Source organism: Mixophyes fleayi, chromosome 9 (genome assembly GCF_038048845.1).
Source record: "Mixophyes fleayi isolate aMixFle1 chromosome 9, aMixFle1.hap1, whole genome shotgun sequence".
Classification (NCBI taxonomy): Eukaryota; Metazoa; Chordata; class Amphibia; order Anura; family Limnodynastidae; genus Mixophyes; species Mixophyes fleayi.
The window spans coordinates 117,282,948-117,307,867 of record NC_134410.1 but is presented as its reverse complement, the minus strand read 5'-3'; the positions used below and the strand labels follow the sequence as shown (position 1 = coordinate 117,307,867).

At 43.7% G+C, this 24,920-nt stretch overlaps 1 protein-coding gene across 1 annotated transcript in view; it reads left to right on the top strand.

Annotated features, from left to right (window-relative positions):
• HMCN2 (hemicentin 2) overlaps positions 1–24,920 on the top strand; it is a 169,408-nt gene that overhangs the window by 49,227 nt on the left and 95,261 nt on the right. The window contains exons 13-21 of the mRNA XM_075185190.1: positions 903–1,030; positions 1,112–1,225; positions 1,874–2,017; positions 20,369–20,560; positions 20,893–20,988; positions 21,087–21,214; positions 22,327–22,471; positions 24,181–24,293; positions 24,388–24,547. Coding sequence (XP_075041291.1) covers positions 903–1,030; positions 1,112–1,225; positions 1,874–2,017; positions 20,369–20,560; positions 20,893–20,988; positions 21,087–21,214; positions 22,327–22,471; positions 24,181–24,293; positions 24,388–24,547 — 1,220 coding nt within the window. The remainder of the gene's footprint in view (positions 1–902; positions 1,031–1,111; positions 1,226–1,873; positions 2,018–20,368; positions 20,561–20,892; positions 20,989–21,086; positions 21,215–22,326; positions 22,472–24,180; positions 24,294–24,387; positions 24,548–24,920) is intronic.

Here is a 24,920-nt window from a genome sequence, read left to right as displayed (position 1 = left end):
TGCATGGGGGCGTGGCTCTATAATATTTAGAGAGTGCTTGGCTGCTCTCCAACTCTCCCTATCCCCATAATATACATGAGCAATGCTGTATGCACTACTGTTAGGTGCATGCAGCTCTCTCTTTTAGAGCAGAGCCGTGTGAAGCGGTGGCAGGGTCCAGCCAGCTGAATTATACAGTGCCCAAGGCTTGGAGGGGGGTTTTCCAGGCACTAGGAAACCCCCCTCAGTTTGCCTATGGATGGGGCCGCGCAGAAAGATGGGGAGCGACGACCGGGTAGAGGGGCACGACCATGTAGCCATGTAACCATGAGCATTTTACCATTAATGAACATAAGGTGACGTCACCATGAGGTAAATTAGAATGGAAATATCATCCATTCAAATGCGCAAAACATTATTGAAATCATCTAATAATGACTAGACACTATCTTTGCAACAAACATTTCTTAGACTGATGAGTCCTATGGAAAACAAGCGTCATCCATATTATCAATGGTCTTGCAGGCTATTATACCTTATTGTATCTATCGTATCTTTAATATTTATTTTGAGAGATATTTGCTAAGATTGCTCTAAGGGGCAAATCATACATTTGATTTCAATGCATAACCTTTACTACACGGATGGTCGCTAATTACTGATAGATTGCTGTGGTTTTAGGGCACATTTGCACCTTGAACATTGTTAGTAAATAAACCTCTTTATCTTCGCATATACTACTCATTGCAGTGTTGTACATGCCCTCATTCCCTATACACTTATTACCTGCCCCCCCACGATTACCAGGAGTAATTTAGAGCCAACGTTAATTTAATTAATACAGTATTTTGTCTCACGTGGTAACATATAAAGCAAGTGCGAGTGACTGTGTTTGACACAAGAATTTATCCCTAAAAAAACAGACATACAATCATTGATGGCAACATCCTGCTGATTAAGGACGCAAGCCAGGAGGATTCTGGGAGTTACAGCTGTGTGGCTTCTAATGACTTGGGGAAGGATGAGCAGTCATTAACCCTTACATATACTGGTAAGTGATTAATTCTTTATCTCTCAGAATGAGGCATTGTTACAGTCGTGTGACTAACCCTGGGGTTTATATAATTGGCAGAACGGCCTAAAGCCACCGCCGTCAAAGCTACAGTACAAGTGCCCGTGGGAGAGGACGCTGAGTTGCGGTGTACGATTGAGGGGCTCCCTCTGCCGCTGGTCGTGTGGTACAAAGGTAAAGATGGAGGGGTTTTTTGTAGAAAATTTTATAAAATATCAATAAAACAGATCTATAAATATATTACATAAAAGTAAATCTAAAATATTATATCAAAAGACATCAAATAATGAAATACGATTATTTCGGTAAGAAATTTATGCAGGAACTGGAGAAAATTCTGTTCCGGAACGTAATTCTCGGTCTCCCAAAAAACAAATGCAATGATTAATAATAATAATAATAATAATGATAATAATGGATTTATAATCTGTATATAATATTAGTATCTGTCAGTCAAGATTGGCCCATGTGTAGCCAGCATAATGGCGCACACAGTGTAAATGTAGGAAATGGTCAATAAATCAATAACCTATATATCCAAACACCAACATGGTGAAGAGAATCAACACCGTATTCTCTTTTCTGAAACATACTTTCGGTTACATGAAAAACACCCCTGTTGCCTACATGTAGTACAGGCGGCCATTTTGTGAGCTGAACCAGTATTTATGAACATGAAGAATTTCTTTTCACTAGGAATTGGGGACATTACAAGGTGCGCTAGAACCACTCACTCTATTATTTTTTTTATACTTTACAAGTATTTGTGGCATATAACAAATAAGCGGTGGTGGCTATATTTCTATTGTCGTTCGTATTCAGGTGACAAGGAAGTACCGGGCAGCGGCTCGCACGGTCAGAACCTGACACTTCAGGAAGTGACGGTGGAGGATGCAGGACAGTATATCTGTGTAGCCTCCAATGAGGCAGGATCCTCATCTGATGTCATTCAAGTGGAAGTGGGCAGTAAGTGACACCCCATATTCATGCGCTGGCAAATCTTTAATTAGCTAAAGCTAATTTGTTTCATGTTTCAATTTCTTATTAGTAGACAATCACAGACAAACTAGATGGACGTAGAAGCTTTGTTTTATATATAATGCAGGTGTGTTACATCCATTGTGTCAATAAAGTTTCATACATTTTGAATTATGAAATGCGCTTGGCGCATAGATGCGTTTCTGGTTTGCCATGTTTATTCAGGAATTGTTAGTATTACAGACAGTATTTAGGACCCGGGCTGTTAACAGTTTTTTCGAGGTAGTTCTTTGTTTTATTTAATGGTTATTCTTTGTTATTGTGCTTTTATCCCGTTGAGTTTTAGTTCGTCCTGTGATTACAACTGCCTGGAGATCAACTAGTCAGGCCTGGCAGTCAGACAGGAGCAGCATGTGATTGATTAGTTTATTTTAGGGAAATATCAGACATGCAAACATGATCCATTGCCAAAGGAAGGCATTTGTCTGGTACAGAGTTTCCCACAGAAGATAGTACGCACGTTACAGTCCGCTTGAGCATTCCGATTGCTGAGCTATCAGATCTGTGATCATTTTGTCTCAATTCATGGAAACCCAAATTACACACATCCGATTATTGTCAATGGCCATATCGCTATGTGGATATGACCTCAAGTGGTCCTCGATCTCCCATCTTACTTGATTACATGTTTTATTAGGGCAGCACGGTGGCTCAGTGGTTAGCACTTCTGCCTCACAGCGCTGGAGTCATGAGTTCAATGCCCGACCATGGCCTTATCTGTGTGGAGTTTGTATGTTCTGCCCATGTTTACGTGGGTTTCCTCCCGGTGCTCCAGTTTCCTCCCACACTCCAAAAACATACTAGTAGGTTAATTGGCTGCTATAAAAAAAAAATTGACCCTATTCTCTCCCTCTCTCTGTGTTTATATTAGGGAATTTAGATTTAGACTGTAAGCTCCAATGGGGCAGGGACTGATGTGAATGAGTTCTCTGTACAGCGCTGCAGAATCAGTGGCGCTATGTAAATAAATGGTGATGATAGAGTAACATCTTCCACAAAGTTTGGCCAGTTTGCTCAACAGTGTTTTAGGTTAATGACAATCAACTTGGGCTTGATTAAAAATGTATGTAAAATGCTTATTATACACCATTTACTTTCTTGAGCCCAGAGTGTTATTTATCTTTAGACTGAATCAAATACCAGATCAGACAAATGTTTTCCAAACTAAATGAGCCATGTTGGCATGTCTGCTATATCAACAGGGCTTGCCAGGCCAAATCCAGAAGTTAATTGTACCGGGGGCGATTTAGGGGGGGGGGGGGGGGGATTTAGCCCCGCCCCCTTTTTGACACCTAAGGCTGCTGACGGCTGCACACTATGTGCAGATCCGTTCAGCAGAGAGAGTTAGGGAGAGAGTCCTGCCTGGCTGCTCTGATCAGAGCCGGACTCTCTCCCTAACTCTCTCTGCTGAACGGATCTGCACATAGTGTGCAGCCGCCGGCAGCAAGCCCCTGCTAGGGGGGGGCGATCGCCCCGATCGCCCCCCCCTTCCTGGATCCGCCACTGGTTGGGGGATTTGGGCTGCTTGTATCTTGGTGACCTTTTTGCAATCGAATGTAGTAAGCTGAAGTTTGATGTTACAATTTCACCTCTCCTGTCCTATACCGCCTCTGCGCAAGCTAGAGGCAGTGCCATAGCTGTAGGGTTATGCTGAAATTGCCCAACACAAAGAAACATTAAGTAGCTTTCACTATGCCATGTTGTAAAGCCTTTTAAACCTTGGTACCTATATAGGTATGGGGAATAATATCACACTGTATTTTATGTACGGCTGACATCATTATCACCATCATCAGCATTTCTTTATATAGCGCCACTAATTCCGCAGCGCTGTACAGAGCACTCACATCAGTCCCTGTCCCATTGGGGCTTACAGTCTAAATTCCCTAATATACACACACAGACAGACACAGTCTAGGATCAATTTGTTAGCAACCAATTAACCTACCAGTATGTTTTTGGAGTGTGGGAGGAAACCAGGAACACCCGGAGGAAACCCACGCAAACTCCTCACAGATACAAACTCCTCACAGATAAGGCCATAGTCGGGAATTTAACTCATGACCCCAGTGCTGTGAGCCAGAAGTGCTAACCACTGAGCCACCGTGCTGACATCTATTTTTATATAGTTTTACTTTTACAATTTATGCTTTCATAAAGTCCTGCATGTCTGTGGCTCACCGTGCCTGGGGCTGCCCTTCTCTACGGTATCCCAAGGATAAACTTTTCAAAGCCTCTTGTACATGTCTTGTATTCTTTCCTGAGACCTCTGGGATCAGGGGCTACATGTATTAACAATCTGTTCTTCCCCTCAGTGGGCGAAGAGGAATAAAATCCCTATATTGAAGTCCCTGAATGGAGGCTAATTTGTAATTTTCATCTACTTTTATTTGTTACCGTATTTCCTGGTTTTTCTGGCTGTGACTCAGCCCGGAGCAGATTTCTGACTTCTGGCCCCTCCAGCGGTGCCGTGCCTGTCCCGGGCTTGGCTGATCACAGCAATTAGGCTGCTCTTGTATTCACAGGCTTCTCATTTGGCCTTTGGAAGTATTTGTCTGAAGATAATTACAATGCTCTGCTCATGACCCTTTAACCTGCTTGTTGCACGGGGTAACTGAAACATGGTGCCTGGCTGATAGAGAGTTAAAAGTGCATTTATGTTTAACTTATAAGAAAATGTCATGAATATATATTTATACAGTATATAAATAATATTTACATAAAGTGATCTTGGTGACGCCATCACCTTTGATGCACGTTGAAGCATCCCTCAAAGGCTTTTTTTCTGGTCTTAACCGAACAGCGGCAGCACTAAAGTGCAAGCTCTTTGTGTCGTCTCTATGCTGTGGTCTTCCAGTAAAACACCAGTGCCGCTAATTGGCTCCTTGCCCTGTACTTTGGCTCTTAACACTCCTCAGTGCTTATAAACAATTAATCAGGCAACCTGCGATTGAGAAGACCCAATTATATCCGAAAACGACTTACCCAGGTGCCAGTTGTCCCATTGCCTTCTTGACATAGCCCTCCCCGTTGACTGCTTAAAATGTACGGCTGTAATACTATATATTTTAGAACAGCATTTGCACCCCTGGCTCCAGCAATCAAATGATAGATCTGCGCACATCATAGTGTATAACACAGCTTATCGTGCCATCTTCATTACTCCAAATTTTTAATCCATACATTTAACCCCTAAACTTCTTGGGCCTGATACAAGTTCAGACGTTCGACCATTTGCCTAGAGTATCTCGCATGAATTCCCAGAAAAAAAAAAACTTGCGCATTTGACGCAATTGCACCTAATTCATACCCGCACAATCTGACACTACCCCTTACTGCTGGAGAGGCGGAGCATGGAAGAGAAGGAGCGGACAAGCGTGTGGTATGTACAGTAAGGGCACGTTGACACTGATGCGTGTAATTCATATCCTATTTTTATTGTAGGTACGCATGTAATGTGTTGATTAAAAAAAAAATTACATTAGTAGCTGTAAGAGAACAACTGCATTGAAGATTTATTTTAAAAACGCATTGTATGCACTGCATGCCTATTACGCCCCAATTTGCGTCCGGACTTGAATCGGGACCCTTGTCTCCACCACTCCGTCATGTGTCCGTAATTGGAATGAATCATCTTTAATAATTTACATTAAATCCTATAAACAATCCCCACTTCTTTAAAGACTTGGGAACCTACATAATACAAAAGGTAAAGGTTTTACGCAGACGTAAAAGGACATTTGTTGCATGTTTCTAAGGTAACGGAGACAATGCCCCTACAGCATCTTTATACAACGTGACGCTGGTGGCTATATATAATCTTTTATTGCAACTGGGCTGGGATTCTGGCGTGTATTCCGCTATCTACAATGGGGATGGTGCGGTATTGGTGTCACTGCGCCTCCTATCTTCTCTGTGTTTGCATAATCTCCTAAAACCCTTGTGAGACTAACAGACATCTTCCAGTCTAGTTACCTTGTCTAGTCCACAAAGTACAGCTGGAAAACGGTTTAGAGCTTGTAATGGTCGACTTGTAACAGCATAATGAAAGAGGAAACTTAGCTTGGGGGGGGGGGGGGGGAGACGGAGACATTACAACCCCATTAGGAGGAGAGAGGGCCAACAGAGTTCTGAGAGTGAAACATGAATAACTCAACAGGCATTTAAAGATCTCAAGACTTGTGCCATGTGCATCCGTGGATTCTGATTTAGCAAATCAGTTTAACGGCAAGAAAACAGCTGGTGCAATTTTGGGGAGCACAAGCAATGGGCGTTATAATATACTCCCCACTTTTTTGACTGAGGTTGTGGGTGGAAGGCTGCAGAGTTTCTGGCTAAGGAGTGCATTGCGTGTTCTAGGAAATACTTTCTTTTCAATGTATTAACCCCTTGACGCAGACAATGGCTAATTCAATAGTATATTACAAATATTATGGCATTTTGCTCCAGAAATTCTTTAATCATTTATCTTCCTCTGCTTTGCTGACTGCCAATTTCTGATGACCAATGGCACGCAAGGCAGACTCAGCTGGAATCCTAGTGGCATAAAAAGAACACTGACCACTGTATCAGTGAATAAAATATAATTAAACAGGTTTGGACGTAGGCGCAGACCAGGGGGTATATTTACTAAACTGCGGTTTTGACAAAGTGGAGATGCTGCCTATGGCAACCAATCAGATTCTAGCTGTCATTTTGTAGAATGCACTAAATAAATGACAGCTAGAATCTGATTGGTTGCTATAGGCAACATCTACACTTTTTCAAACCCGCAGTTTAGTAAATCTAGCACCATGACTTTTTGTCAGGGGGTGGGGAAGGATGTAGCATAATCTGCCCTCCTTCAATCTAGTTGGTGCCCTCCCCCCCCCCCCCCCCCCCGCTTCATTTTGATCGGACCTGGCGGCTGTGTAAAAGCTGGCTGCTCTGATTGCATTTAAAACCTGATCGGAACGACCTGACAAGATCCTCTGCCTGCCTCATGGCCGCTATACAGGTGTAATTAGTGTGCCGCTAGGGGGAGGGCGATTACCATGACCACCCCCCCTCCTCCTGGATCTGCCACTGTTGGACCCGCCATCTGCCTCTTTTTGCATAAGTATGTCTAGATATTTATTGGGGTCCATAAGTTGGAGGAGAGAGAAGTCGACGTTTGCGGAGGAGCGGTGTTTGCACAGCCAGAGGGGAGGAGTTGGGTAGATTTAAGACTTTCCCAGTGAAGTACAGAATGGGCCCCACTTTAGAGAGCAGCATAGAAACGAGATTTTGGGGCGTGAGCTATGTGTAACAACGTGAATGGGTGGTGGGAAGCATTGTTAGCGGCATTCCTTCATGTGTGTGTGTGTGTGTGGGGGGGGGGGGGGGGTCACATGACCATTTCTTCCACACAGTGCAGTTTTGCACCAGCGCAGACCTAGCGGTTCTTGGGTGACACCCTGTACTTTTAAAGGGACAAGTTTGCGCCTCCATGTTGCAATTCGCCAGTGAGGCGTAATTCCAGGCGCACTCTGAGCATTGTTTACTCACACACCGTATAAAGGTGTACACTATATAAAACTTTACACATACACAATATAAATATAAACACAACATAAAGGTTTACCCATCCATAATATAAAGGCATACACAATATAAAGGATTGCACATACTTAGTATAAAGTCACACATAAAAGTATACACAATATAACCGTTTACCCATACACAATATAAAGGTATACACAATATAAAGGTTTACCCATACACATTTGCATAGACCGTCCCCATATACCATCACAGAGTGGCACCTGGGACCGTATTTAAGTCACACCATGAACTGATGTTTTTCCAGGCGTGACCATCTTTTTGGGGTCACCACCACTGGTACAATTTTCCATGCGGATGGCAGGTCCGTTTTTTTAATCAAATAATCTTAATACATGATGATTAACTTAGAGCTGTAGAAACCATTGACCATACATAGGACGGCAGCACAAACGCCGGAAGCAATTATTTTACTTGCCTGGCTATTTGCTGTGCTCGCTTCAGCTAACCACACAGCGTCCCATGGATACCCACAATGCATAATTGTACACAACGTTACATATCATTTCTGCTGCAATTGTCTTGCAATCGCTGATTAAATTGTACAGGCACAGTCTCCTTACCCACCCGTTGTGCACCCACTTAACTATGATATTATTTCCCACTTCTCAGTGCAGCTACTGAGCTTTTGTTCTCTGGTCCCGCGGGAGGCTTCTCGTGTTGGAGACGGAGAGTCTTTTCAATCTTGGTAGTCCTACAATGTCATGTTTTTCACTAATCTCTTCCACACATTTCATCCTTCTGTTTCCTCTTCTTTATCCTGCCCTCTTTCTTCCAGAAATTCCACCGTAGCTGTGTCATAATCCAGCTGCCCGGCCGTTATGTTCTCAGACGTCGTTAGATGTTCAGATAGGACTGGGCAATGTCAGTTTCACCCTTGTTCAATCATAGCTCTTGTGTGTGGACCTTGTAAAGGGCTATTAATAAGGTTTTCATAGGCGTTTAGTAGAGACGTCAACCTAGATGAGGTTTGCGGGGGCGAGGAACAATTGTCAGCTTAGTAACGGAAATATTGCTTCCATTTTTTTTTACATTTTTATATGCTATGTATGCACTCAGCTATACAAACTTTCTGACTTAACTAGTTTTATGCTTCTAATCATCAGGTCTCTGGGGCTCTTTTACTAACGTTGCGTTTCTACTGAACAACAGCAGCCAATCATCAATTAGCTTTTATCCGTTTAGTGCAGGTTACTCAATGAAAGCAAAATAAGATTACAAAAATTAACCAAAACCATTTTTATTCTACCCATTGATCACATGTTCATATTTCTCCCGGGATGTAGTCGACATCATCAGCTATTTATATAGCGCCACTAGTTCCGCAGCGCTGTACAGAGAACTCACTCACATTAGTCCCTGCCCCATTGGGGCTTACAATCTAAATTCCCTAACACACACACACACACACACACACACACACAGAGACAGAGAGAGACTAAGGTCCATTTAATAGCAGCCAATTAACCTACCAGTATGTTTTTGGAGTGTGGGAGGAAACTGGAGCACCCGGAGGAAACCCACGCAAACATGTTGAGAACATACAAACTCCACACAGATAAGACCATGAATGGGAATAGAACTCATGACCCCAGTGCTGTGAGGCAGAAGTGCTAACCACTGAGCCACCGTGTTGGGAGAGCAGGCGATCCTCCCGTGTTCTTATTGCTTCCTAGTGAAGTGGGAGGAATGGTCCTTGATGATACGATTCACTGCAAATTTTTGTTGGTCCCACCCCCTGCACTTGCCACTTGTCCTCCCCTCCTGAAAGTGCAGGAGGGTAGTGGAGTACAGTTGGCAAGTATGGGCATAAGGCTGGATCACCTACATGGTAAATCCAGCTCTATGGCTACATCATACTTACCAGCAGTTTTCTCTTATGTCAGATTCTGGAGGGGCGGTGAATTAGCAGTGCGGATTTTGGCCCTGCTCCTGCGACGATCTGATGCCAACACGTCTTTTGATTGCGCAATGCGGGGCCTAAATGACATGAGAATCACGCCATCTAGACCCACATCCCACCTACATGACTATGAATTGGGAAGGATACGGGAGAATTGCCTCCTTTTCCCAGGAGTCCAGGGGATCTATCCGGAATTCAGGGGTCACCCAGACATTCTGGGAGGGTGGGTAAGTGTGGGCTACATCACACTTTTCAGAGAACGAAGGCCCCCCTCCCCCTGTAAATGACTTGCAAGCTCCCGTTAATGTGCAGTTTTGCCATTTTCCTGTTAGGTATTGTCCCAATGACATCACAGGGATTATAGGTATACGAGTCATATTGACATCCTTGTCTGGTGCTTCCCAACCCTCTCTCTCTATCTTAAAAATGCGCTGAACAAGCTCATTTTTAATTGCCCTGCTTTCAGTCTACAAGCACAAGATATCAGAGAGTGCATATGCAAACCGAAAAGGGGGGGGGGGTTCCAATTGCCTGGAAACCCCCCTCCAAGCCTGGGGCACTGTATAATTGAGGTGGCTGAACCCTGACTCCGCTTCACACGGCTCTGCTTGAAAAGGGAGAGCTGTGTGCACCTAACAGTAGTGCACGCAGCATTGCCCATGTATATTATGGGGATAGGGAGAGTTGGAGAGCAGCCAAGCCCTGTCTAATATTATAGCTACGCCCCCATGCATGCTGGTCATGCCCACTGGCGGCGTGGTGTGGAAACCCCCCTCTATAAGTCCTGTGTTTGCCCCTGGAGTGGGTGGATTACAAGCATAAAAAGCAAAGTGGAAGAAGTACTATCACAGAATCAGTGTTGTGGCCTGGCTGGTGTTAAACTTCTCAGCTTTGAGTTATAATTGAGCTGACACTGGAATGTACGTAGGGCTCCCGCACTGACTAACCATAAACCAGCTCTCCTGCCAACAAGTGCTCTGCTCCAGGTGACAGTGTTACATGAAACAGGAATACATCCATCACTGAGATCACTTCTGTGCAGGAAACCTGCCATCCAGGAAGTCTGGCTGGGAAAACACGACCAGGGCTAAAGAAGGGAGGGGGGAACCGCATCAGAGAGAGGTGTTTTATAAGTGGTGTCCATACATGTGCTCACGGCATGGTAAACACATGTCGTCCACGCTAGGAACTGGTCGTTTTGGTAGCTGTAGGTAAATCTGGTGTCCTTTCTCACCCAAATAAAAACAATATGCGTGAAAATCCAAGCATGGTCAATATTGGTGCATAGTCTATTGTCCCAAAAGTAACCAGGATCTAATTACGATCTTACCTTTGACCATATGACATCCTCAAGAGGGTCTAAAGTTTTCCATACATTTACAGATTTTGAGCCTAATTAATCTCCAGATGAAAGTCACCATCATCATTTATTTATATAGCACCACTAATTCCGCAGCACTGTACAGAGAACTCGCTCACATCAGTCTCTGCCCCATTAGAGCTTACAGTCTAAATTCCCTAATATAGACACACAGACAGACACAGACTAGGGTCAATTTTTGATAGAAGCCAATTAACCTACCAGTATGTTTTTGAGCTGTGGGAGGAAACCAGAGCACCCGGAGGAAATCCACGCAAACACAGGGAGAACATACAAACTCCACACAGATAAGGCTATGGTCGGGAATTGAACTCACGACCCCAGTGCTGTGAGGCAGAAGTGCTAACCACTAGGCGACTGTGCTGCCCAAGTTGTGCTGTATCTTGCGTGATATAGCTCTGCGGACCGAACGCCAATGAACTGAATCGCATGCAGTTCATGTCTGAACGCTAATGACACTTATGAGCACCTACAACTTGAAGGGGGGAATGGGGGAAAGAAGGGGCGAACGAACGTAAGCAATGTACAGTAAGGGGATGCCGAGGGTGTATCAACGCAGATATGGCCAATTCAAGTCCTGGGTTTCTCTAAAGTATGGGTATTTTAGCCGTATCATTTGTACCAGCTACAGGGCTGGGGTAACTGCCGACTGATAGTGATGACTGATACAACATTTGGCCAGAGTGGACTTATATCCAGATTAAAATGAAAATGTATATAGTTAGAGCCATTTGTATTTGAATACGTGCTCAAGATAACAGGGGAACAATGATTGTGCACATGAATTGATTGAATTTTCTAGCTAGACCAACCAAAATTCGATGAGACTGGGTTTTGATTGGTCGTTTTGTCCTCCATCAAAGACACGTCAGGGCAATGTAGTTGATTTTTTTTTATGTGTGTAACTTGAACTCAGTTTCACCAGTCATTGGTATAAAGCTGTTTGGAAGTCTTTAGTTAGAGTACACACTCTGACATAAGTTTCCTTTGAAAATAATTAGAGGTAATGAAAACACGCTGTGCCCCAGGCCTACTTCGGTGAAACTCTTTGGCAGCCAGATGATCGGAGCACTGGATTACGACGTAACACTGGTCTGTCAGTTTCTTTGAACAGTCAGGGTTAACCTTTGAAGCCAGACCGGACGATAAGAGCACCCATAGTCACTGTTCACTGTAAAAATACGAAACTATATTAACAACGTAATTAAGTCCACCAGAGATAAATTATTTTCTCGGAGGAAGTGTTTATTCTTCCCACGGGGTTTTTAACTGTGACATAATATCAGAGTAGTTAATGAAAAAGGCAGCCTTGTTTTTGGTCTTAAAGAGCAACTCTCAACCATTGCCAGAATACGGAACACATGGCCTAGTACGGGAAATGAAAACTAACTTATTACATATCTCCAAACTGCCCATCTCCTGGACTAAAATTCCCCAGTCAACTCTCCTAGCAAACTATTCTTCTATAGATCTGGGCGGTTAAACGCAAACATTGATTCTTGCCCCAAAAAATGATGCTCTCACTCTAAAATACATCATTACATCCATCCGGTATGTTATTATAAGTTTTACTGGTATTAAACCAAGGATTGTTTTCTGACCGTCTATAGAGACAAGAACAAAGATCTTTATAACAAGCTATGTGCCCCTCTTTAGTATTTGAAATGCAGGGAGTAGAGAAAAGTCAATCTTCAATCAATCATTTATATTGGTAAAGGGGAAATCCACCAAAAATGTTTTATTTGAAAATTGTTCTTAACGTTTTGGCTGCCTGTTTGGTAGACATTTGAGGAGGCATTTTATATATTTGCAGATATCCGTTGAAGTTTCTTCAGTTTATTGTACAAATAGGCAGTGCTTTTTTTTGTCATGGAACTCACCGGAACTGAGTTCCGGAACCTTTTTTCAATGGATTTTCCAAATTTTAAAAGTAACTTTTGAACATTTGATGTTTGGTCCACGTGGACTTGAATCGCCCTGTCGAGCGTAGCAGGTCGGCGGCAAAATCATTAAAACGGTGCATGCAGGCTGCTTGTGTGTCGAGTCCGGTGCATGCGTACTTCGTCCGCGCTGGTTGTGATGGTGCTGCTCGGCTTGTGGCGCTACTCAGCTTGTGATTGGTCGTGTGGTCGCGCGCTGAGAGCTTACTGCGGGCGGTGACCGTTATGTTTCGTTACACAACTGATGTGTGTGGGTGTGTGTACAGTGATTGGCTACATGATGTGAGTTCCGGCACCTTTTTTCTTACAAAAAAAAAGCACTGCAGATAGGTATTTTACTGATGCCGCATTGCTTAAGTCACAGCATCTGAATTTAATTTCCTTTGCTGCTGGGTGATGTCTCTATGCATCACTTGCTCACATGTGCTTCAAATATCGGTGACGTTTGCAGAGACCAGCAAAGAGCTTGCAGCAGTGGGGTACATGCAGCGTCATTGAGACCCGAGCATTGACTGCAGCTTCCTCAGACACAATGCACAATGACATCAGCTTTCCCACCATACTGTACAGTATTGTACCCCCAATCTGTCTAACCGGGCGCTGCGTTGAAACAAGCGCTTTGGAATTTCCGTATTTCGTGCACAAAACCAGAGACAGAACAACCCTCTGCGCCTCTAGCACTAGACTACCCTGTTACTTACAGCTTGGGGCCCTAAGGATGGCACTCCCTCTAGTACGTGTCCGCCATCTATATAGTGTGGACCCCCAGGCCGTGGCGCAGTATTTACACCACTGGCTTGTAGCCTTAAACCGTGTTTTCTCTTCCGCTTTTATTATCTGTTTAAATCCTCTTTGCAGTGAGATTTAATTGCATATTCCTACTCAAACATCTGTGTTTCCAACTTCAGTCACCGGGACGCCTGATATATGAGCAGATAGAGAGTTCAATCAGCATACAGGAAAGACCCTAAAATTGTAGAGTGTTGGTTTATGTTTTATTTTACGGATCCTGAATCCTATCATCAGCAGTACTGACTGGGGATTCTTCATAGAAGTCAATGATCGCTATGGTTGTTTAACCATTTCTGTTCTCTTTCCGACCTCCTTTGAATGTTTTATCCCTCTCTTTCTTCCACAGATTATCTAAGCACATTAGTCTTGGCAAGTTCACTCATAATATTTTATGCATAGATGGGTGTAACTATACATCATAGGAATTTTATTAAAGGACCCCATGTAGATGAAGCTCCACTTGAGACAGCGCGGTCATCACCACCCAAACGGCTTGGCCATCTCCACCCAAACAGTAGCGTCCCCTTTGCCTACACATTCAGCCAACAATACAATGCTGGGTCAGACCCTCACTCAAAAAAAAGACACCCTACCCAAATGATCCAACATCCCCCAACCTTCACCAGCCCACCAGTTTTAATCCAGCGATCTACTTCTACACTGCTGGTTCCCCAAGTCCGCGTTCTTGCATTCTCGAAGGCGCAAAGGTTTGGTGGCTGAAGGTACACAGCCATGTCTTATCTGCCACCTTGCCTCACCTCTTGTCTTCTGTATCACGTGTCTTTCCACTTGGCTTTCACTGATCGGTTCCTCCCCTTGCTTATGTCCCCGTGCCTTTGTGTGCCACATTGCCTCTTCCACTCCTGTCTCTATGGCCCCTGATTGCCCCCCTTGTCTTCCAAATGCCCGTTCCTCTCTTGATCATGTCTGCTCTCTTCCCTCCTACTAGCCTAACCATCCCTCTCTTGTTCTCTCTGCCCTGCTTCCTCGTTTACCTAACTGGGGCATCCAGCCCCATCTCCCATCTCATCTGCAGTCTACCTATTCAAGTTCTGTGGGACACATATTTCCTCTTTCCCAAGCCCACTGTGCGATGGTGTCAATGTTCCCAGAAGAACAGGGAACATGAAATCCTACTTGCCCCTTTAAGTTAATTGTTCACATGGAATTTCAGGCTCCTATTAAGTCAGAATTTCCCAGGAGAGACATTCTATATTCTTCTATATCCATCTTTAAGCAATTTCTCAAAGTTTTGACTATCGCGAGACCTGTTCTCAATATCTGGCATGGGCAAACTTTTATGACCAGTGGATCGTGAACGTTGATCCAGGATTCTCCTGAGCAACAGCCATAAGAGTTTTCTTAAGGCAGAGCTAATGTCCGTACCAATGGTCCACCACCAGCCTTGTTTCAGAGGACTCAAGGGACAAATTTGTCTGTGTCTCAAGTCCACTTCGAAAGCTTCACCTACCCTAACTTTGGTCAGAGGGAATACCAGGATCACCAGGTCTAGTAAGTAACTGGATACCAGGCACGATTTAGAGGACTGCAGGTACTGGATACCAGGATTTCCAGGTTTAGCTAAGAAGCAGGAATAACTGGATACCACGCACAATTGGAGAACTACAGATACAGGATACAAGGATTTCCAGGTTTAGCTAAGAAGCAGGAATAGCTGGGTTTCAGGCACAATTGTAGAACTGCAGCTATAGGATCCCGGGATATCCAGGTTTAGCTAAGAAGTAAGAGTTACTGGATGCCAGGCACAATAGGAGAACTGCAGGTACAGGATACCAAGATTCAGAGAGCCAAACCTGCCACAAATGAGTAGGCTGTAAGACAAGAAGATCTGGCACTATTGGGTAAGATCAGGTGCTTTAAATAACTGGGAGAGATGAGTAGAAGGGTTAATTAATCAGCCAAGGGCTGAGGAACAAAACAGATAAAAAGCGGATCTGCGCATGCGCAGACCCGAATTCAAGATGGCGCCCGAATCGTCTGGCAAGGGACAATGTCCAAGCAGGCTGTATAACAGAGGTGCTAAGTTCCAGTAATACAGTCTTCCGCTACTCCGTGTGGCATAGAGGGGAATCGAATTCTGAATTGCATTTGTAAATATTTCACAGATTCTATAAACAGAGCAAGGATGACAGAATTTAGTGCGGAATGAGATGTATATTTCACGGAACACTTTTGAAGATTTAGCTCATCAGTCTGATAGCTGACATGGAAGACGCAAGCATTACTGGGTTTAGGGAAAACACTGATATTACCAGGAAAGACGAAACTAAAACAGGAGGGGACGTAACCAACATTTGGGAAGACACAACCCTGGGGCAGTTACATTTTCTCCGTTGAGAGGAGCTACTGCCCTGGGCTAAGATAGAAGGGAACACTGGACACTGAAACGTCTTTTATTCACCGTGGAAACACAATACTTGTTCACAGATGTCTTCCAGACTCTTCTATTCTACTGATTAAGGCACCTGAAGTATGTTGATTTAAAACAGGTGCTGTCATAGACTTTTTCCAGGTAAACTTTCCCAATCATGAGTTTTATTGGGTGATAGAGGTTGCGGAAGACTCTTCCAGATGTTTTTCCTTTATTCAACATCCTTTTCCTATTTGCACAGAGTTCATCACGCCGCCTTGCTTTCCCCAATCTTGTAGTCATTCATCCTTTTCTTTGGTATTATTATATCATGTTTTCATTTTCTCCCTTTTATGTCGGCTGTATAATTTATTGCACTCAGCTTTTCTTTACCTTAAATGGCTCTGCTTTTTTTTTTTTAGCTCTTTCCTCCGGTATCGAGCTGCAAAAGTATACCACCAATCCAGAATGCCCAGGCCTTAGAGCCACCACCATGGAAAATGTAACAACAAGGAAAAGAAAAGCAGGGGACAGGGAGGGGAGAGGAGGAGGAAGTCTTAGTAAGAGAAGAGAGGAGGGGGATGAAGAGAGGAGAGGGGGAAATGAGAGGAAACGAGCATTTTAGCATGGTAAGAGGGGGGAGGATGAAGAGCATCTGGCCTGGAATCTAGGTGTACAATAGGTACTCCGTGTGTGGTGCGTAGCTGATATTAAGAACGTCAGTTTCAGCACTAATCGGGTCTTGGTTGGTCTGTTCCATAGGAGGCGAGCCAAGGGTTCTAGATTGCTCGAAATTTGTTTTGCAGTCATTGATAATGCTTGTAATGTTGGCCAGCACGGTGGCCTAGTGGTTAGCACTTCTGCCTCACAGCACTGAGGTCATGAGTTCAATTCCCGACCATGGCCTTATCTGTGTGGAGTTTGTATGTTCTCCCCGTGTTTGCGTGGGTTTCCTCCGGGTGCTCCGGTTTCCTCCCACACTCCAAAAACATACTGGTAGGTTAATTGGCTGCTATTAATTTGTCCTTAGTCTCTCTCGGTCTGTGTGTCTGTGTGTATGTGTGTATGTTATGGAATTTAGACTGTAAGCTCCAATGAGGCAGGGACTGATGTGAGTGAGTTTTCTGTACAGCGCTGCGGAATTAGTGGCGCTATATAAATAGATGATGATAATGATGATGATGTGCTCACAGCGGGAGGTCCGCATACTTTATTAGTCACTTAAGGCAGCGTAGGGGGTTCTGGTTGTTTCCAGCTTGCCGCTATTGCGCATTTGGCAGCATTGAGTATATGGCCCACAAGCGCCATTGTACATTTATTAGTATCTGGTATGGGTCTGTGTAGTAAAGACCCCCTGTAAGTTGTATTGAGGTGACTCTATAGATTACACTGTGAATTCTCCGCCAGAATCCCACGACCCTAGGGCAGCACCACCAAATATGTTGAAATGAGCCCTCTTGCCCACATGATCTCCAGCACAAGTTAGAGGAATCAGGATATATGGCTTTCAGGCGGGTGCGGACCAAACACCATCTATATAGGAGCTTATACGAGTTCTCTTTGGTTTGTACACAGATAGAACTCTTGGCGACTCGTGTCCTGATCTTAGCCCACTCCTCCACCTCTAGTTCCAAGTTAAGGTCCTGGTCCTCTCTATTCTTACCTGCTCTGGGGGCCTGTAGCTGGACTTGCAAGATGAAGGGACAAGAAGGTACTTCCATCTTTTTCCCGATGGTGCATGCTGCATATTATTTTCTACATAAGTCCCGATGGCATGGGTGTTTGGATGTCAAAGATAACTCTCAGCTCCTGCAGAACTGAGAGTCACCTCCGTGTAATAATAGGGTGTCAATATTAAACGAAATGACTGATCTATGAAACATCTATTGTATTTTAAATGTATCTCTTGGGTTTTTCGCTTTAAAGCAAAAACGCAGCGTAAATATATCCGCAGGGCATTAATATCAGCAGACATCTCCGTTATCACCGTACTTCCACCCCCATAGACTTCAGCCCTATGACATCATTCTAACCGCCAGTGAGAGAAATGACATCATACCATCACAATGTCATCAACACCAGCTATTCATAAACATAAAACGTGGAGCACAATTTAAAAGCTAAGTGGTTAAAGATTCCCTGGTGGGATGAATCACCCATTTGTCTGAAAACTCTCCTGAAAATTGGATTTTCATGAAGTCTCAAAAAAAAACCAAAGCCCTGTTTCGATTACAGGCATTGTATGCTATGAGGAATATTAAATCAATAAGTATGTCTCTGTTCAAACTAATGACAAAATATAGATTTATTATGCATGAGAAACATTGGAAATACTTTATACCGTAGTGCAAAAATATTGGAGTGAACTCCTAGTTGTAGGACTCACAGTGGATCTAAATAGAACTCACCGGAACCGAGTTCCGTCACCTTTTTTCGACGGATTTTCCAAGTTTTAAAAGTAACTTTTGAACATTTGATGTTTGGTCCCCGTGGACTTGAATCGCCCTGTCGAGCGTTGCAGGTTGGCGGAAAAATCATTAAAACGGTGCATGCGGGCTGCTTGTGTGTCGAGTCCGATGCATGCGTGCTTCGTCCGCACTGGTTGTGATGACGCTGCTCGGCTTGTGGCGCTGCTCAGCTTGTGATTGGTCGTGTAGTCGCGCGCTGAGAGCATATTGCAAGCAGCGTCCGTTATGTTTTGTTACACAACTGACATGTGTGGGTGTGTGTACAGTGATTGACTACGTGATGTGAGTTCCGGCTGCTTGTCGTACTCAGACACAGAACAGACTGCAGTATACGCACAAGCGTACTCACAATAAAAAGGTCACATTTAGAACACATAAAACTTTTATTTGATCATAAAATAAAATAACACCTCTTGACAGCATAATCATTTATATACATATTTATTTTCAAATAGGTCTATACTATATATATATATATATTTTATTTATTTTTTTACATTAATGACATAAATAAAGAAGATTTCAATGCGTAATGTACATACAATGCGTTTTAATAGTATATCTTCATAGGCAAACCAAGGGGGGTTTCCTAGTATCTGGAAACCCCCCCCCCCTTCCAAGCTTGAGACACTGTATAATTGAGGTGGCTGGACCCTGCTCCTGCTTCACACTCTGCTTGAAAAGGGAGAGCTGCGTGTACCTAACAGTAGTGCACGCAGCATTGGCCATGTATATTATGGGGATAGGAAGAGTTGGAGAGCAGCCAAGCATTGTCTAAAATTATAGCTACGCCCCCATGCATGCTGGCCACGCCCACTGGCGGAGAGATGTGGAAACCCCCCTCTGCAAATCCTGCGTTTGCCCCTGATCTTAGTTGCTCTGTTATAGCTATTGGCACACATTTGTGTCATTTTTAAATCAAATACTATACCGTATCAGTCATCACTATCAGACGGCCCTGTAAGTGGGTGCAAAAGATATGGGTGACAACAAGCGCACATACAGCAAACACAGGACTTGAATCTGCATCTGCGTTGGAATGCCCTTCCTGTAAGTTAGTCTGCCCCTTCTCTCTCCTGTTCCACCTCTCAGGTTATAGGCAGCAGTCATAAGTGTCATTTGCGTTCACACATGAATTGCGTTAATTGGCCCAATGCCTGTTTCCGTGTAGGCGCAGAGCTCCGTAACGCAAGATATGTTACACAAACTGACGGATGTCTGAACATAACTCGGGTCCAATGTGTTTTCTCTAATATTGATAAATATAGCAAAATATTGTGTATATTACTGTATGGGCACTTTAAGATAAAATTCTTTTTAATGTACATCACAGGTTCATATTACATGTAGCGAACCGAGCCTGCCCTGGAGCTACAGACAGATGATTTACTGACTAATTGCGGCTGAAGTCATATTAAAAGGGGCATAATTGTGTTCTTGCCTGGGCAAGCTCAGCGAGGGATGATTGGGATGACACCTATGTATTGGATAATGTGGTGACTAGCAATACAGCTATTACTAAGCTACATCTTCTATAAAACACAGTCTGGCAGAGATTATTGATGGAAAGAGCAACCAATCGGACGCCAGATTTTAGCAGTCCGGTGTCAAACTAATGAAAGTTAATTTCCGATTGGTTGCTATGGCTCACAGCGTGCACTCTAGTATACACACTCTATATTAATAAATATGCCTAGTTGTAAATCCATTTGAATGTATATTTTAACAGGAACCAACATGAGTACATATGCAATTGTCAGATAATTGTAATATCACAATATTATACATGATGAATTGGTGTCAGAAGTGGGTGACCTATTGTATGTATTCTTTGTCATTTTCAGCACCTCCTCAGTTCATAGATTTTCCCCTGGATGTGGAAGTTGATGTTGGGGAGAGTGCAAAGCTTATCTGCAGTGCTGATGGGAGCCCCACTCCGACGGTGACCTGGTTCCGGCAAGAAGAAGGTCCGGTGGTACCCTCTGGAACCACAGAAATTATCGATGGCCTTGGGTCAAACACAGTCCACGTGAAAAGTAAGGGCACTGGGTAGACTGGACTGACCTACAGTCCAGTACGGATTAACTATAAACCATGGATATCACTGAGAGCCGGGGGTTATATGTACGGGTACAGAAATGTAGGAGCTATTGGGAACACTTACAGGGAAAGATCTTTACATCCTAGATATAGGGCACAGTTGGTAACTACACTATTGGCTTTTTTTTTTGGCTATTGGCTGTTTTTTTTTAGTTGTGGTTTAATAGCGGCTGAAAAGCTACCGTTTATTTCGTGTATATTTTCTGTATACGGATGAGTGAATGGATGAGGGATGTCTTTATTTAAATAATCTTTTTTTTAAAAAAAGTTGCGAGACCGGAGGACACAGGAGTGTACGTGTGCGAGGCCAGGAACCCATTTGGATGGGTGCAAGCGGAGATCCTACTCACAGTTACTGGACTTGGTAAGTGAAGTACTTGCATTTCGTGGCACATTTTTGGGTAAAGAATTGTTACATGCAGGTGGAGTTTCTTATGCTATGTCCATATTTGTGTCTACCAGTCCCTCCGCAGGTTTCTGAGGCGCCCTCTGAGATTACTGTCCTAGAAGGAAATCCAGCGTCCCTGCCCTGCACAGTCACTGCTGGGAACCCCCTCCCTGTGCAACGATGGATGAAAGACTCAGCCCCTGTAAGCTGCTTTCTTCCTAGAGGGTCCTGTGGTCCCGTCTAATCTGCGGCTTCATGCCGCAAGTGCAATGGAAGCTGTCTGCTTGTATTAGTAAAGTGTACACTGCAACGACAGACCATCTATTTATTTACATTATTTATTAACCGGGTACAGTGTTCCGTAATCCATCGCAACCAGAATCTGACTTTTGTATTTTTTTAGCGCAGCTTAGAACATAGACGGGAGCGTCTCGTTGGCTGCAGCACATTTGAGATCATAAAAACTTGTTATTAAATAAACATATTTGAATTATAAACAAAATAAAAAAAATGCCCAAGTATGACAGCAAGAACATAAATGTATCACTAGAGTGAGGGGATACAGGGACTGTCTATAGTACATGGCTGGCAAATTTTAGCCCGTGAGTCGAGAGTCAGGTGACCCAATGAGCCAGCCCAAGGTAGCCCACTATGGGATTTGCTGGGGGGGGGGAGGGATATGCCCCCCTGCCCACAGCCTGGCCTGCCCCTGATTACATGCATCCCATACATGCCAACTTTCAAAACTTCATAAAGTCATGTGATAGGGGGAAGGAGGGGGCCTGGTGACGTTGTTGCGTCACCATAGCTCCGCCCCCACTATAAAATGCAGAAATTCACGGCAATGAATAGCGGGGGTGGGGCTTTATTTTAGTAATCTTGGTTCATGAAAAGGGAATCTTGATTTTGCTCCATAAACCCACGCACCTCTGTGAAAATCTAGGTCCACGGCGGGTCCAGCGCTGGTATGCCTTGCATAAGGGCATGCTGGGAGTTGTAGTTTAGCATGAGTCAGATAGCCTCAGCTTGCCTTTGTACCAAATCTACAGAGAAAAGACATGTTCAGCAGTAAAAGAGTTATTGTTGCTCTGTGCGTTGGCGGATTATAATCAGTTATTTGGGCACATGAATGAAATGTCACAGTGTAGAGATGTAAAATTATTTTTAAATAATCCACTTTGGGCATCTGCAAAGATTCCATTGTCAATCACTCTTCTTTGTGTCTGGCTTTGAAGATTAAATACAGACAACAGACCCACTGCTGAAGTATGTGAAAGCATTTACATATGCCTGCTTCTATCTCGTCTCTTCCAGATGCAGTTTCTTTGGCGTCACTCAATTGACGAATCAGGTGGGCTACACATAGAACCGGCCATGAGAGAGGATTCTGGGAGCTACCTGTGTGAGCTGTCCAATGCCGCCGGATCAACCAATCACAGCGTCCTGCTCAGCGTTCACGGTGAGAAGCAGGCGGGATCGTCACTAACTTTCAATGATGGGAAAATACGTTATAGCAGTGGATCCAGTGGAGGGATTCAAATAAGTTAACAACAGGTTCTCTGCCCTAATGACTGTTTTAAGTATACAAAAAGATATACCGAAAGATAGTTTAATATTTCATGCATTTAATACTCAAATTAATATGCATTCAATGCATATTAATATTCAAATAATTTAATACTCAATTAATATTTTATGCTGCTAATATCAAGATAATGATAGTAATAAGTCATGTTAGGCCACACAGTAGTGCCCCCATTTCAAATTATGCCACAGTATTGCCCCTCTTCATCACACTCTGCCATGCTGCCTTTGCCCCTCAAAACACTCTGCCACGCTCTTTTGCTCCCCCTTCACTCTGCCATGCTGCCTTTCTTTGCACCCCCTTGCTTCAGCCGTTCCTTCACTTACCTTTTCTATCAGCTTCTTTCTTCTATTTTCTTCTCTTTTCTTCTCTTCTATCTTCTTGCTTCTTGCTTGCAGACTCCTCTCTGCGCTGCTCCTCACTGAACGTCGGGAGTGATGACGTGACGCCCGACATTCAGTGCGGACGGAACAGAGAGCAGGTGTTCCTAACGTGGACGGGTGAGTATTTTTTTTAAAGGAGCCTGCTCCCCCCACGAACGGAGATGGTGGACTCAGCCCGTTGTCACCGATTTGCCAAACCGAGCCTAAAGGTATCGGTTCTGGCGAACCGGTGAGAAAAGGCTGAATCCCACCAATGAGTGGATCCCAAACTTTCCCAGTTCGAGGCACACTTACGGTCTCCACAGGGCCATAACTAGGGCTGTGCAATAGGGGCGACCGCCCAGGGCGCAATGCTGAAGAGGGGCACAGTTTAGTAATATTTTAGGTTAATTTGGTTAAAATTGAGGGCTAGGGGGGCGGCATTTGTCTTTCTTGCCCCACTCGCTAGAATTCTAAGTTACGGCTCTAGGTCTCCATACTTTTTTCAAGGCACCCCTAAGCTAAAATAATTGCCAAGTAGTCCCCCCGCCTTCCTTACCACCGGCCCTCGCCACGGCACCCCTGTGAGATCGGCGCACAGTTTGCGAACCACTCAGTTATAGGCTAAAAAAAAAGCTGTTTTTTCTAAAATGTAAACCTCTTCATAATTGTGTCCTGAAATGGGACTAAAGTGGCAGAAATTGGTGGGGCAAGCTGACCCTTGATCATAATCTTACTACGTTTTTTATTTTTTTTTTCATACCTAACTACCATTAAATTGTATTTATTTCTGTAAGTTTATCAGTGACCCTACAATTCATTACTGGTCACATGACAAGGAGGTCTCTAATACCCTTGTTAGGGGGCGCTGTGGTAGGGAAGGGAAAGGAGAGAAGGATGTAGTCGTGAATATGGGGGCTGGAGAGATGCGTGGGGAATATTAATACAAGTAAATAATATTTATCATTGTTATGTAGTGGCTGGTCATTTACATATAGACCAATCAGATTCTTGCTATCATTTTCTAGACTTTACTAGATAAATGATAGCTAGCCTCTGATTGGTTGCTATGGGCAACACCTCCACTTTTCCTTTTTAAAAGATTTAGTCGATCTACCCTTTTGATTCCCAATTGTTGCACCCTAAAAAAAATGCTAAATTGAGGTTTAAAGACAAAAAATATTACAGTAATAAAATGGATGTTCTTTTTCATATCTTCAGTGACTCCGACTATCGTTCCGGGACCTGCGGAATACGTCACCCGAGAGGGCAGAGCCGTAACATTATCGTGTAATGCCAAAGGACACCCAACACCTTTTGTGACATGGGCAAAGGTAAACCGCTACAAGCTACAGATGGTTATGTGTATAATAGGGTCATGGTTTATATTGTCTTATCATCCGAGAATTCACATCTCTGACCTGTCAGGGGGAAGAAATTCTATCTCCAGAAAGCAGCCATCACCAGGTGAACAGAGATGGGAGCCTGTCCATTCTGCTGCCCTCTGGTGCCGACTCTGGTCATTACACCTGCACTGCTGCAAACCTGGTGGGGGCCACTAGCCGTGTGTCCCAGCTCTTAGTGCACAGTAAGTGTCCCTTTATACTAAGTCTCATTTCTATAACACAAACAGGAATGTTACATATATAATTATTATTATTTGTACATTAGTATAATAAAATATGATTTTCTATTGCCTTTAAAAAAGGGAAACATATATTCTGTAAGGACATTAGTTCTCACGAACTTGATTTTTGCAGTGATACTGAACATGTATAATATATTTTTTTATTATACTGTTCTGCTCTATATTTCTATCTTACAGCATTAGTTCAGCTGCTGTCTTGCTTTGTGTGCTTAAAATAAAATATCCACTATGGACAGCGCCCCCCAGTGGCCAAATTATCACGAGAATGGTAGAATGCTGGCTTATCTTTCACATGCATCATATATGCCAAGGA